General features: G+C 27.8%; 1 protein-coding gene across 7 annotated transcripts in view; it reads right to left on the bottom strand.

Moving 5' to 3' along the window:
- LOC148235298 (monocarboxylate transporter 8-like) overlaps positions 1-17,251 on the bottom strand; it is a 306,309-nt gene that overhangs the window by 60,716 nt on the left and 228,342 nt on the right. For all 7 annotated transcript variants that reach the window (XM_088186597.1, XM_088186598.1, XM_088186602.1 and 4 more), the window contains one exon: positions 7,817-8,012. In XM_088186597.1, the coding sequence (XP_088042723.1) occupies positions 7,817-8,012 (196 nt within the window). The remainder of the gene's footprint in view (positions 1-7,816; positions 8,013-17,251) is intronic.

The raw sequence follows: 17,251 nt of genomic DNA, 5'->3' as shown, positions 1-17,251 counted from the left end.
AATATATGGCATTATGCATAACCCATCTTGATTTTATTTTAATTAATCATTTGCGAGATAATAATCTGTAATAATCGATCAAAATTATTATTATAAAATAGTAAAAATCTTGATTGTATAGACACGATAGAAATTTAAAAACATTATTTTGTAATAAATTTCGTAAATTATATGTTTTTAATCAGTGCATTCCAATGCTTCCAAAATCAACGAGGTTTGCAATACTATTGTTTAATATTTTAATTAAACAATATATCCAAGATTTAAAGTATAAAAATTGTTATTAAAACACTGTCAATACAATTTGTAAAAACTATCTAGTTCATGATTAAATCAATAGTTCACAGACAATGTTATTTCAACTTGTTCCCTATTAACTTTATGATTTCAAACCACCACAAAATTTCCTTACAATTTCAGTTGAGTTACCAACATTTTCATAAAACCCACGATACGTACAAAGCCATACAAAATTTTATTAATTCGGTCCCTCAAAACAACCAATTATATTTAACCGTATCGCGCCCCTAGGTAGTAGTAGAAAAACCTTTTGAGATTCCAGCACGCAGGCAAATTGCACGTGGCGAACGTTTCCATTATGCACGTTCGGTGTTCTCGTAATTCAACCCCTTTAAATTAACCCTGTCCGAGGTATTTTGCCGAATGTTTTTCCACGGGCGCTTTCCGCTTCCGGGGAATTTAAGCAAAATTTAACCGGAGATGATTCTAAGAAAGCCTATATAGTCTCACGGGAAATGTCAACAGAATCTTTAAAAGGGGAAATTGCATGTCCACAGTACCTGGTAGGATTTTTTTCGTCAAAGATAACTAAAACAATATCTTAGATAAAATATATATTTTATTATACAAATAAATTATGCTTAATCCTAACTAATGTTAAGCATCTTACTAATTTAGAAACAGTTTTGCATTATGATATGCATTTTAAAATGCACATTACTCTAAGAAAGTGCTGCACTATCTTAACACACCGTTATAGTCTGCTGGCGAGTGAATTCACCACATTTTCATGAGCGCATTTTTATATATATATATATATATATACACATATACTAATATGCTCATGATAATGTTTTAGTTTAATTTAATAAAATAGTTTATAGTTAAATATACTTAAAATAACTTGTATGTTAATTTTTATTTCTGAACCATAATTCTTTTTCGAGATAATCGACTTAAAGTTAATTACTTTAATGTTTAGAATTATTAAAATCTAAATAAACTAATGCAACAACATACATTTATATATAGTGGGTGCAGTATTAAGTTTGCATCATTTCCATTCATAAATATACTTTTAACTATTGTGTGTAATAAATTAATGAATATTGCAATTAAATATTATAAAACCTAAACACTACAAATAAAACCTCTTTATCATTTATCATTAATTATCTAATCATATTTGAAGGGGTTGAAAAGAAAAAAAGCCTATTGATATTTAATAATAAAATAATATGTACTTCTCATAAATAATATTATGGATACAATATATTAAATAATAATCAGGGAACCTTACAGCTTCCAATTTTAATACAAAGCACACGCACGCTGAACTAACACTTTAGGTACGAGCCAAACGCTGATCTCCACCCAGACCCTGGGATGAAGACAATACCAGAAGTCATGCAGATATCTATCTTATCACATCAACAAAGGTTCAAAGATGATGTCAATGCTGAAGCCGTTTATCTAGACTAAAAAGAAGCAAACCACACGAATTGATTTAATCGTAATTATGTTAAGCAAAATAACAATAATAGTCATGTACCTGAGCAGTTTACTTAAAATAATTAAATAAAGTTCGATAAATATGTTTTATTAGCTATGTAAGCTATACTTTAAGTTTTCAATACACTTGCTCTAGATATTTAATATCATAAAAAATACATTATTGTTTTCTGTATCAATTACTCGTTGTGTTTATTATTATTTTTCCATTACAATTTATTTCCATTCCCCTAATTAAAAGTATATATATTAGTACTATAATTTTATCCACTAAGCATTTGATTGATTGTATACTAAGTAATCTGATCTAACGACTTCATTATCATATTGCCTTCATAATCACTCAGTGTTAAAGTATTGGTTTCATAGAATAATATTGGGTACACAAAAGGCTTTATGCTATTGAATATTCCATGGTGATGTCATATTTCAATCAGATGGTTCATTGATACTAAATGTCTAATTGGCAGTCTATGATTATATATCAAAGGTAGATATTAGATAGCTAAGTTTATATGTATATACAATTACACACTGAATTTATTTAAATTTCAGATTTGAGATTTCGTTATTTTTAATAAAAATTGACACTTTTATTTCTCTCTAAAAAATTGTATATCTTTAATTAAAATAAATTATGCTGTATTGTAAATTTTAAAGTAAATTAAAGCTGAGTTTTGTTTTTTACGTTTTAATTATGATTTAATACAGAAGCAAGTAAAATTGTTTGTAATTAAACGTTTCAGGATTCTTAAGTAAAAATAAACATTGATTTTCGTATCCGTACCTTTATCTGCCATAAAACCAGTTTTACATAGTTATGACATACCAGTGCCTACTCCACCATCCAATATAGAAGATATTATTTTTTTATGGAATACCTACTGCTTCTATATCAAAGAAACTGTCATCATCATTGAGCAATGAAAGTTATGACGATGAAAATAAACCACATTTAATTCAACAAAGTGAGCTTAACGATCTGGTAAGGTACCTTAATTTATTAAAGCAACAAGTTGAATTGCTCAGCTTTCGACTGAAACAATGGAATTTACTTTCAACAGTAATTAGGAGTTCTTATTTTAGAAAAATAAATAAAAATCTAACTGTTTGTTTCGAGATGATGGATGACGTTTGTTATTGCAAGAATATATGTCGATTATTCTAAGAAATTAACGAAGATTATGGTCCAGGAGATTAGCGTCTGTTCATAGATTTATTTAAAAGCAGATTTTCTCCACAGTGGTAATAGAAAACCATCGATTCTAATAGCTCATGCGGTCAATATGAAAAAAAAACTACGACAGTATGTCTTTTCTGATGAATTACCAGAAAATGGATGCAAGAGTAACACTTGAAATTAATTTTATCCTTTTGTATGTTGACTTTTTTCTGAAAAATCTGTGAGCATTAAGCAATGAATCAGATGAGAGATTTCATTAAGATCTGGCTATTATAAAAAAAAACATTTTCAAGGTATATGGTAGGTCTGGTTCCTGGAAAGAGAAACTGACGAAATAGAATGTAAGAGAAAAAGAATTTTTAATTATGTTTTTAACTGACGTGTATCTTTACATATTTGTGATCGTTTTTAATATAAATTAGTAAATGTTTACCTACTACTTTTACTCCATATTATCACCACCTCAATTAGACACTTAGTCAAAAACATTCTTAGGTACATGTTTAATGTATGAGGTCCATACAAACAATCATTTGACTCTAACATCAAAATTTGACGTTATGCATCATAATCACCATAGAGACTTTGAATATGTATGATTAACTTAGTCCAAATGAGTCATCAAAATCCTATCAGTAATTCCGTTTTTCACAGACGCGATAAAAATTGATAACATTAGGGTTCATATTGGTTTTAACCAGGGCTGTTGGGCCACCGGTCACGTAGAGACATACAATGGCGCGGCACTAATCCTAAAAAATATTATTACAACTATTTTTTTTCTTTCTTTTTTGTTGTTATTTACATGAAAATAAATAAATAAAATAATTAAAATAAATATTTTAAGATCTTATCGAAATTTTTAAATTCAGAGTCAGAGTCGGGAAAAATTTCCAACGACTCCACAGCCCTGATTTTAATCTAATACTCGGATATTTTAACGCAAGACTCAAGTAACTTTCTTTAGTAAAACAACTTATTTAACATTTAATAAAATATTATTATAATATAAAATATATTTAGATTTAATCAAATATGTTAATTAATTTTAATAATTATCACGAATTATTTAATAAATAAATATTACTATTAAATATAATATACATTAAATATAATTAAAAAATAGTATTTTGCTAAGAAAAATGTGTTAAATAAATAAACACAAAAAAATCATTAAATTGAAAAAACATTGTTACATTAATTTTATGAATTAATCAAACAATAATTAAAATATAAATTAAATTGTTATTTTTGTGGAAAAGCTAAGCTTAATAAAATAGTTTTATTTTAATTTATTACATTTTTCATGGAAAGGAAGCAGTCAAAAGAGGACGATGCGACATTGGTTTATGTCCTGCGGTATCTGCTTAGGTTATTTATTGCCCTCCGGTACCTAGTTCTTGTGGTCTTGGCAACTACACCATGGTCTGTTGTCGTATTTCGCTTCGTTTGTTACGTTCGAATAATTCATTAGGGGGCTAGATCTTGGTGATTAAGTCAGAGACGCTGTGGGCAAAATTGAGACGTTGCATCGGACTCATTAGCAAGGAGAAAAAAAGTAAAGTATCGATCCAATTAGTTGATTGCTTGTTTTTCTATATACATCCTTAGGCTTTAACTATTGAAGATTTATGACTGGTTAGGATTATTCTATAAATTAATCTATGAACAAAATACTTAGTATGAAGATGTAACTATAATACATTGATACTCGACATAGCTCAAAGTCACAAGAAGGCAAAAATTAAGCAAAATAAAATTTGAAGAATGTTTTACTTATCAGATTTTTCACACACAAACATATGTAAATCTTTTGATAAAGTAATACACAGAATTAAATTTTGTTAATATTTTCTTAAATGTCAGATTACTCTTAAATATTTAAAAAATATGAAATATATATTTTTTTAAGAGCATCTTAAATAGATTAAGTAAGCCAAGTACATTAACCAATAAACATGAAATGGGACGATCTCATCTCAGTTTGTGTATATGTATGTCAATGTGTTGGTGTAAATGTAGCAAATATCGAAGGTTATCCAATTAACCTGGAACGAACAGAGGTGTTCTCATACACGTAAAAGGCAAATTGCCACTGAAGTTGAAGGATATGACGCCGCAGGCGTCGCGACACAACTACGATATATCGTTTCTGTTTGACAAATCACAAACCGAGGGCTCTCAACTATTTTGTCATGGGTGGTGTTGTACTATTAATTGGCTACTCAAAACGTGCATTTCATGCCAACTAACGATACTTGTTTGGCGATTGAGAGACACTGGAGAGGTTGCCTTGACGTGAACATAAATAGAGAATGATAAAGTCATAAATTTCCACATTGAAAAATTGTTCTTATCCACGATACGTATCAATACATAGCATTGAATATGCAGGATGTGATTAAAAAACAGTGCCAACTTTTATTTTAATAAAACTGCTCACTTATTATTTAATATTCATATTAATATAATTAACATTTAAAGTAGTTTGCTTTTTTCATATATATGATCGCAAAACATTTTTCGTGTCGTTTTTAGCCAAATATTCACAAATGATTAAAAAAGAGTGTAAGTCGATGTGTTATTGTGATGCAAAATCAAAGACAACCTGGTGATAAAAAAGCGTATTGGACTATAGAGTTATAATATAGAAAAACAGTCGTGCCTTTTTTGTTTTTGACATTTTAGAGCACTTTTAATAAGACTATGAGAGGCTACAGTTATTAAATCCCAGAAACATAATAAAAGTCTTGAAAAGACAATAGCGAAGACTCCAACCCGATGATAATTAATTGTTTTAAACAACAACAAAAAAAATCGGATAATACCACAAAAGAGTATCGCATGATATAAATTGTGCTGGACACCCAATGTTGCACAATAACCACAAGCTTAACAATCAACCATTACCGCAGCTATAAAAAAACAATGTTTTAGTTCTAAAAATGTCAATCAAATTTATATTATATGAATCGCACGAAATACCAATTTCTTAATTCATTTTTCAAGTGATTATTCAACGATTACTAAACACAAAATCCTTGTTTTTAAAAATTTAGTCTTATGCTAGACCATCATGGTCTTATGCTAGACCATTGAGGGTAATCCGTTAGGTTATTTTATTTGAATATAAATAAATAATTCAATTTAGTTTAATTTTAATACCATTAACATAAAGTTGGGAGAGAAAATGTCGCGGGTTCTAACCACGGCAGCAGACAAAAATTCATATTTATAAAAAAATATTATTAAAAACCGGTCCCAGTTGCGAAGTGATATATAGTGATTATTAATTAAAAAACACATTAATATGTATAATTAATAATCTAACTATAATTGATTCTCAGACTAAAAAGTCTAGTGGTTGATACTTACTAAGTATTCATTATGTCTAATTGATTTAAATGTTTGGTACAAATTTACCCCGTTGTATTGCATTGGGCTTAAGCCTGCCAGGCTACAATAGAAGATTAAAAATAAATAAATATGTATCATTCATAAGCCTTTTCTTTGTACATATTATTCTACCAAAAAGTTTTGTGTGACAAAATCTGTTTTCAACACAAACTACGCGTTTCATATGAAGACGTTCCAAAACCCAAAATTTGATTTTATTAAGAATATTTAATTTACTAACAACACTCTTTAGTATTTGGTAAATTAAGAATTCTGTCATAAAATACATGAATAACTGATCAAGTGAAACGCATTCCTCATAACTATCCGAAGATCTTGAAAGATTTTTCACAGACATCGTTTACGTGAAGAGAGAATCTCCACTTGCTCTCAGAAATGTTTCTGCGATCTGTAGTGAAAGTTTCTTTTAACAGAACATACCCACCAATATTGTAAGAATATTCTAATCGTAAGTTAGCTCGCAAATCGACATATTATGGTATTTTTCAACATTAAAATGTAAATGGTTGATGAAAGCTCAACTCCAAAGAGAAATAAAATCACTCTGTACAGAGAAAGAGTCAGCAACAAGTAGAATGCATCTAAACATACAAAAGAAAACTGGAATTAAGAACCGATGTATTTATGTCATTTATGAATAACTAGAAAAGCCAAGATTGCACATTTGAGGAGCTCCCAAAGGGCTGAAATATTTTTTTAACATTGCCTGCCGTAGCTTACAATGTGTTTAAGACCACTAAAATACCTTAGGGATATTCGAGCTGCATTAACTGAGCAATCCAAATCTTACATTTTTTATAATAATAAATTATGACAAACTTTATTTAAAGCTTTTTAAAAATCAAGACATACGATGTCTACTTATATTCTTGAATCAATGTTATTGATGAAATACAATAAGTTAGTGATTATGAATCCGTCACGACAAAAACCATATATGTATATATAATATTTTTTACCATAATATCACCACATCGATTAAGGTATATATATATATATGTTTATACTAAAATTTAAATTAAATAAAATACTATTATTACTTGTGTGGTGAAGTTTCAACACTTTTTAAATAAATATATTTATAATGAAATTCAGAATCACTAGTTTATCTGCGGTAGATATGAAGAGAGAGAGAGAGAGAGAGAGTACTGTTATATTGTAAATGGTACATTAAATAATAATTCATAGGCAAATTGAATTTTGCATATAATTAACTGTCTAAATTTTGATGTATAATTTCACTTTGACATTTGATCAATCATTACAAACTTGTAATGTTAACAATACTCATACCCTTGAATTTATCAAAGGCGATTAAAACACATACATATGTAAGCAGAGTACAAGTTTGAGCTAAAGTGTTTAGTTCCGAATTAACGAAGACTTAATCGGATAAGGATCGCCTTTGACCGACTTCGAGTTAAGGGGGTCGTTAGTGCTCGTTAGTTTGAGTTAAGGACTCACCCCCATCCGCCTTCAGGGTAAAAATGCTGTCTGATGGCCAAAGTGTCTAGATCACGGCGACGAAGGGCTGGAACACTCCGGTGGAGTGCTCTTAGTTCTCTTTCGCAAAGACCTCCGACTCCTGGCCATCCCGATTCCTCTTCCATGTCGCCGGTGGGTGCTAGGCCGACCACGCTCGCCCTTCCACATCCTAGATCTGAAAATAAATAAAATAAATATTTTTAAAATTGTATAATAAAACAGATGAATATTGGTATCGTATGCGTTTATAAAAATAATTTGAAAAATAATTAATTATTAAGGATTGAATGTGAAAAATTCGTATATAAGATAAAAAAAACTGTTTATTTGATAAGCAATTCTCAATTATCATTTAAACGTATACAGTGCTGAGTGTGTGCAGCACAAAAAATATAAGTGGTATGGTGTGCCACTTGCCAAGAAGAGGCGTTTTATATGATAACGAAAAAACCTATTAGTGGTATTTTGTTTTGTGTTTATGCTTAGTAAATACACTATATTTTATTTTTATTTTGATTCTATGAAATTTTGCTATCAAGTGAGTTTGTCATGTGTTGATTCGCGAAGCGCCTTTTTTTGAATGGTGCTTTTGCCATAAAGACAAATTTTGTATGGTTTTTATTTCTATATTTTTTAATTTTTACGTTTTTTATATAAATTTTGGAGATCTGACTGTGAGCAAAAGCAAAAAAAAATTAGCACATTTTTACTGCCAGTGTTTAGCTACAGTTTTATGTTGTATCATATAAATCATATTGTTAATTTCAAATAAATTAAATTTAACTACATAGATTTGTCAAAAAATGAAATAAGTTAAACACTTCTTTATCTGTAATTAAATAAAGCAACAGTTATTTACAAGCAAGTGTAAAAGAAGTTATATTCTATTCAGATTTTAAATAAGTTAAAAAACACTATATAAAATAAAAAAAATGTGTTGTTAAATATGTACCTAAAAAATATTTTAAGAAAAAAAATAACAAATATTTTATCTCTATTAAACGCAATTTAAGCTAAAATGTATGTTTATTTAACAATGTTGGTTGTTATTGCATTAAGCCACAACTATGTACTTATTTAAGTATATTAACATAAAATCGAACCTCTTAAACCGTCATCAAAAAATGTAATATCGTCCCCATAATGTATCCCAAATGTTTTACATTGTAATATGCCCTTTTTACATTTTGTGGTAAATATTATACAATATTCATATAAGACATAAAACAATATACATATTTTATAGATTTAACTCATTGATTCAGATTTAAATATTATATTACATAAGCTTAATGCAGCGTATACTTTATTTAACACCAGTACCACATTCATTATGGCATTATTCCCTCAATATAAAAAAAAAATCTAAATACATACATAAATATAGCTCTTTGAGTAACATTTTTGGCAAAGTAAACGGAAAAATATTCACTTCTTTGGCAAAAAAAATAATATAAAATTCGACAGGTGAGCCTTTTTTGTATACTCGTCTAAATCGTTATTTAACGCTTTCCCCGTCGTTTTCACGCCCAATTTATACGATAATGTTGTATACACTTTTTCTCCTAAGTTGTTTACTTAGATAAGATACATGGGCGTGTTAAGAAGGGCCGTTAATTTAAATCGGATTTGTATTAATGACAAGTTGCGGGTTACGCCCGTTCGTGATACTAAAACTAGAACGCGATATCTTGACGGTTTAATTAACTAGTTAAATTTTTCTCTCAGAATATATGTATAAATAATTGAAGTTTTATACAAAAACTACAGTAGGCGTTAATTGTAAATTATTATTCTATGTAATGAAATGTATAAATCGATCTGTTCGTATAACAAGTAATTTATTAACTAAATTGATTGTATTGAAAATAAATTGTATATATATATTTTCACGTATGTATAATACTAAAGTGCTTGAGAAAAAAAACGAAAATGCGATATTTGATGGAGACTTCACCGGGGGATTCGGAATCGATAAATATAATAGAATTTTTTCTTATACGAAAAGGCATGATTGGACTTGAAAGGATTTTTTTAAACATTTACTTTCGATATATTATATTTATATAGTATTATTGGTACAATATTTTTCAATTACTGACGGAATTTATAAAACCGCAAGCTAATAGCAAACGTTTGTAAAATTAAATTGAGTTTCTCAGAATCCTACTTATGCTGCTTTTTCATATTTATGATAATCTCGATGCTGTTTTATTTAATACTATTTTAATTTATACATTGAAATTGCTAAAAAATAATATATATAAAAATCAGTCTTTACATATTTTTATACTGAAATAGTACACTTAATAATTATTAGATATTAAAATAACAAATCTTTGACACTATTTAAATATTTTTAGAATAAGTAAAAGATAGTAAAAGATATTAAAAACATAAATAGTGATTTTATTTAAGCAATTATACAATAAAAACTTAACTAAAATTTACACAATAATGAATATTAAAACTTTGAACAATTTAAATTTGAATATTAAAACTTTGAACAACTTATACAAGAAGAATGGCTTTGAATTAAATGAGAATATTACGCACTTATATAAATTAAATAAAAAATAACATATAAATTTAATAGTGAACAATAATTAGAATTAAACACTGTCTTTCAAATGTACTGATCCGATTTATTAAACCAATATAAATAAACAAAATTTATTAAAACATGTTTTTACTAAACTTTACTTTTCTCAATTTTAACTCGATATAAATTTAAAAACGTAATAGATGTCAAAGCCTCAGTTAATTTAAATTTTGCATTATAGCAATAAAAATTTTACATGTATCTAAATAAATATTAACACCTAATCGTTATCGTGAACAATTATTTTAATTAAACCCTGCCTTTTAAAATGACTGATCTGAATTAATAAACCAAAAATAATAGACTTTAAAATAAAATTAATGATATTTTGAAGCATCCACTGTTTTTATTTAACCTTGCTCTTTTTAATTTTTACACCTTATAAATTTAAAAAATATCGTAATTGATAACAAAACATGTTTTTATTTAATTTTTGCATCACGGCAATCAAAATTTTAAATATATGTACTTATCGAGTCTGAATAAATAATAACATTTCAATGTTTTCGTGAACAATTAAGCCTTTTAAAAGGACTGATCGGAATTAATAAACTAAAAAAATGGTCTTAAAAATGATTAAGATATTTGTTTTTACCAGACCATGCTTTTATTTAAAGCTCACATCAAAGCAATGAAAATTTACGAAGATACACTTATAGAATCTCAATAAGTAATTACATCTTAATTTTATTGTACACCAAATATGTAAAACTAAATTTGATTTATTTTTTGCATTTTATAAAATAAATGAGTTTGCAAAAAATGAGATATGTAGTAACCTAAAAATTAATTAAAAACATGTTTTTTATTTCAATGAAAGTCAAATATATCAATCAAAATAATTAGCTGTCATATGCATTTTTGGGGACCAAATTTAATTTTGTAAAATAAATATGTAATTATATTTGTAAACTTAAATAGAAAGTTAACCGTATTCATCGCTTTATAGACTAACATTCATATCCTGTATATAATATAAAATATGTGTGTACTACACTTCAGTCAATTTTATAATGTTTGAACTACTTTATAACTAAGCACAAACAAGTTCTACTATAGAAGTTTTACGTCAAGCTTTTTAGTTCACAAGAAACTTTTAATAATTCTATATTTAAAAATAAAACTGATAAATAAAAATATATAAAATAGATTTCACAGCAGCTAGGGTTGATTTTATTATTTCCCGAGGTTCGAACCCGCAATCTCAGAGTTACTGGTCTGAGACGTTACTGACAACGCTATTACGTCTATAATTCTCTTATTTATAAAAATGCTATAAACTCGTATTTCGAATAAATAAGTATAGGTATTTAAACAAGTTTTAATATGTAGAAAAAGGTTAAGCAATATCTGGGTTAAGGCAAAATTTTCAACTTTAACTTGCTTAATTTTCAATAGTAATTTGTGTATAAGTAGAAGGTATTGCATCAATATGATTCTGCCATAATTTTCAATGTAAAATAATGAATAATAATAATTCTAATAATAAAGAACAGATGTTATTTTTGCTTCTCTTTCATGCGGTACCCATTTATATATTTTTTACTTTTTTTATGTCAACCAGATATTGAGAAACTGTTGTAGGAGTAAACTCTTAATTATTATTGAGTATTCGAATAGTCGTTTATAAATTAACCTAATCTTTTTTTATCAACAGTAGATCAAGGGCTTTAATGGGGTTTTGTTTTTAATGTTAGGATATAAATATTAAATTTCATTAAAGAACGCCTTACAGTTTTCTGACTAACAGTACTCCCGCCAAATCACAAATTGATTTTTTCTAATGATCTGCGCCGCGTTGTATTTTTTTATTTTTAACATGTACACAAAAATGATACGTTGATTTTTTGCTAACATTTTTATACGCATGGTTTGAATTTCCCTACAATATAATTCTGGTATAAGAAACGATCGATTATTAATTTCTTCAGAGTACCACCCTGCTACTGCCGTATATTTTATTTTTCGTGACTATATAACAACAAAATAAAGAACACATCATTAATAGAGGTTATTTGTAACGAATGTCTTGTTTGAATTACGTCGACTGAGTAAAAATCAACAACTTGATATGGAACAATATTGTGCTGAAAATTTTGGGAATTGAAACACATGTTTCCAAGACTGTAGAATGCTTACATACAAGTCGAACAAATAACGGAAAACAAAGTATATAATCAGAGCAAGACTTCAATTCACCTTAACAAACCTCAACATCCGAAACTACTCATTTCAAACTAACATAACACCTTAAAGTTCATACTAATAAATAATTTACCTGATCAAGTTGAAATAACTCGAGGCGCGTCTTAATCGTCAAAATTTGAACCGCTATCGCTATAATCAATTAGCAACGAGATCTATGCATAAACAGGAGCTTTCGCACACACATACATTCATATGAGAAGCGTATTTGCATACACCAGTTGTGAGAGTTTAATTAAAATTCATATATTAAGTGTGATGAAACATTCCCGCATATTCCTCCACTCCTGTACCACGTAACGGAATTACGCTTCGTCCTTACGTTTTCATTTTGTCCCTGGTAAAATGCGGCAAATTCGCTCGGCAAGCCGAGGCAACTTTGCGATTTACGGTGTCAAGTTTGGGGATAAAAAATAGAGAGAGAGAGAGAGAAAGGAAAAAACAGCAGCGAACGGAATCGTTATGGGTAAAAATTTGTTGATAAAGCTCCTTCTTCGTTGTGGTATGTGGGATAAGTATCGGTATGTCGTCACATAGACGCGTAAGGCAATCACGTATTTACGTAATTGAGTGGCTATTCGATTTGGTCGATGTTATCAAATTTAGTCCAATCTGAAATGACCGCTTTGTGCGTTAAAATTAAATTACATTTTATATTTATTTAAAGTTCATTATTTTATAATAAAACACTACTATTCCGAAATTGAGTTTATTATAAAGAAATTATTATTAATGCGATAAATTAAAATATCACATAAATGACACTCTATAATAATATTTTAAACACAAAACTAAAATACCTTGATGTTGGTTTTTATTATTTATTTTCTTACTTTGATTTTTCAAGAAACGTCCTTTGAATCTACGACATAATTAATCACAAGAACTTACCGAAACCATATAAAAATAATTGCTTGATATATTTGTGACTTTCGTATACCTAGTTTGATAAATAAAAAGTCAATACAAAGAATATTAAATACCTGATAAAGCAATTATTTACTTTTGTGGAAAAAGATGTGTTTTAAAATAGATTCAATTAGATTTTTTAACATAATTTAATTAATTACATCCCCTGAAATAAATCTTTGAACTTTGTGATTGATATAATTTTGTTGAATAATCAATGGTAAGCTCAGCAAACTTATAATAATTATTGTAATGTTTCTTAAAGTACAATTTTATTAATAAAAATATGCTCTATTTACAAAAAATTTCTTTCACCAACAATTTAACAATTAATAAAAATCATTGTTTTTAGAGTTTGTGAAATCATCAATGGCTTTTATATTTTTTTTAATTTAAAAATTGAATTACGTATTGGAAGAATTGTATAAATGTTAGATAATGATTTAATCTTGAATTCACAAGTTGCAGAATACGACCTTGGACAATGCCTATCAAGCGAATGTCGCTTTCTAAAGGTGTATATCTATTTCGCTATTCTACAAAATGATTATTTTTAAGAACGATTCACAATTGTTTTATGATTCACAGACCCTGAAACGTTGCTGTTGTTGCATTTTGGTAAATTCGTGCATTTAATAATTATAACTTAAAATTAATAACTGACTCAAATTAATACAATAAATGTATTTAAAATAATATTTAATAAAAACGAATTTGTTATTGTTTTTTACATAACTATGTTTCATTAATATTCTTCTACACACCTATTCATTTAAATAAAGCTTAGTAAATTATTTTATTTTGTAGTTAACCATTTCTAATTGATATACGTTCTTCGCTGCGTCAAAACCATTAAAGCGTCTTTATTGGTTTTTACACTTAAAATTTCGTTTACGGCCACAATCGCCCCAAAAAATAATCCTCTTATATGCTCGTTATTCGTATAATATTTCACACTGCGGAAGGAGAGATTAAATTTTATATTCGACGCGGAAACATAAAGCAAATTTGCCCGGCGTCGTTTGGTGTTCGCTGAACAATTTATAAATACAATATCATAACGTCGCAAAGCGATATTGTGTAAATATGAATTGTGTTATAATATTGTATTCATGGACCTAATATAAACAAAACTATAAATACATATTTTGCTTTATAAGGAAATATCAAAGGGCAGATTTCAGCATTAATTATTTTCATTAATTCATATCAAAGTATTTTGTGTTTAAACGTTATACTTAAAAATAATATAAACTAGATATATTTAGTAATTGCTGGTTCTATTATGGATATATTATACTACATACATATTAAGAAGATTTATCGAATTAAATTTCATTATTCCTTCGGTCTAGTTTTTCGTTCTATTTCGATGAATCGGCACAAATAAAGTGAATCAGCGAATCAAAGATAATACTAACTCATCCACTATGGATATATAAGCATAAATCCGTAGTTGAATTTTCATGACAAATCTAAGCTGGAAAACACTTTCTTTAAAAAAACATTTAATTACCTACACATTTATGTGTTCTATCCCTGTAGTAAAGAAACATGAAAGTGAGCATCTAGTTTTTTTTTCACGCAAAACTATAAAATAAAATATAGCAAGCAATCGTTTTTTTTTTAAAAATACATAATTTGTGGGTATGTTTCAATTTTTTTGTGCTTGAACCAAAAGGTTTTCAATTTCTGAATTCAAGAATAATAAATAAAACTATTTTCTGAGTGTCAAATTAATTTTTATAATTATTAAAAATGTAGTTTTAGCAATCTGACAATTTTAAATTACAATTATTTTTTGATTGCGCAAAAATGTGCTGGCTGTAGGAGTGTGTTTTTTGCGCGAACGTGCGGCAGATTAAGTGTTAATGCAGAATTTTTTTTACTTTGTTGTATTTTTAAATGTTTTTATTAAAATAAAAAAAATAATCTAATAAGGTAAGTCTTGTATTCTTGAAAACTATGTTAATATAATATTAATGAGCAATAAGCATGAGTTTTTATTACTATGGTATGACAAAATACATAATATGATAGTACCATAGAATTTGACATTGTACCGTAATGGTCTTAGATAAGAACCTTGTGTGGAATTACAAGGCGTCCTTGTTTGAATGGAGATGCCCTAGTTTTAAGAACGTCTCGTGAGTTCTTTGTTTTATAGCATACCTATTTAAATTTATTAAGTTATATTTAGTTACTAGTTTATATTTTGAAAAAAACATTAAATTCACAATAAATAATATTTTGTACTATATTTTCACGAATGTGACAAAATTAAAATTACATATATTTTTTTTAATAATAATGCTTAAATCTACAGAAATCGTATATTTTATTTAAAATATAATAAAACAGCAATGAATCTTATCCTTGGGCGTTGACAAAATACTACAAAATAAAATTTAATTTTGCAATGTTAGATATTTTATTTTAAATGTATTTTTAACTGAGAAACGGTTTTTTCAAAAAAATTGTGATTTCAGTTTTCAGTCTGAGAATTTTGTTTTTTGTTGCTCTTAATTTGTTTCACTTTTGACTAACAGTTTGTATGTCTATGTCTGTACTAAAAAAGTTCATGTACATCAATCAGGGCAGCCAAGAGCGAAAACAATTATTTCAGACCTCATAACAAAAATGGTATTTTATATATTTTTAACACCGTAATAAATGTTTTTAAATAAATATGAATAACTACGAGTTAACCTTTCTATGCTATAAATAAATATAAAAATTAGCCAGTGTTGCGACCAATTTCCAGAAATCATATTTTATGCAAAATATTTTAATTAGGCATTACAATTTATTAAAAAGTTCTACTCATAATATTGATCTGATAATTAATCGTGTTTTTTTACTGCTCAGTGTTGCCATATAGTGAACTTTCAGTCCAAATCAAAAGCAATAAAATTGTGCCATTGCGGTGAAAACGCTCAATTATCATTATAACAATCTTACGAGTAAGAATTGAATAAAATACATTTAAACCAAATTTTGCCCAATAGGAGAACGCAAAAAACAATTATCCCTTCTCAGAAGTCAAAAATCCACGTCAAAAGCAATAAAATCGTGCCGTCGCTGTCGCAGTGGGAACGCTCGTTACCGAGCGTTCCCACTGCGACGGCGCCGACACGATTTTATTGCTTTTGACGTGAATTTTTGCCTTCTGAGAAGTGATAATTGTTTTTGCGTTCTCCTATTGACCAAAATTTGGTTTGAATATACTTATATTATAAGTCTATAGTAATATCGGTAAGGATAGCATATTTTAAAAACTTAGTGTAATTTCGAAATGCAGACAAACTATGGAGCAATATGTGTCTGTACTTATTTTTAGCTTAATTTCCCTTGAGAGATGAGTTGGCTTAGTATATATTTTGAACTTGACCTAATAAAATCACTTAAACTATAATTTGTTTAAAACTTTAATAGGTTAGGTTTGGGTTTGAACAGAAAATGGACGTTTCGCAATAAACACGAAAACCGTATTGCTGATTAATCAATTTATCTTACTTGTATATAATGAATGATCTTGCACGGGAATCACTTTTGTTCCCTTTCATATAGCTAGAAAAACAATTTTGTTTTCAACGAAAGGTTGAAAGCACTCTATAGTAAAGAAAATTGTCAGTAAGATACGTTTCGTTATTTTGTAGCGTTTGCGGAATTTTCTAACCATCGGCTTATGTATTACT

Source organism: Plectrocnemia conspersa, unplaced genomic scaffold (genome assembly GCF_051122295.1).
Source record: "Plectrocnemia conspersa isolate PC_06_02 unplaced genomic scaffold, ASM5112229v1 ptg000005l, whole genome shotgun sequence".
Classification (NCBI taxonomy): Eukaryota; Metazoa; Arthropoda; class Insecta; order Trichoptera; family Polycentropodidae; genus Plectrocnemia; species Plectrocnemia conspersa.
This window is presented reverse-complemented; position numbering and strand designations above follow the sequence as displayed.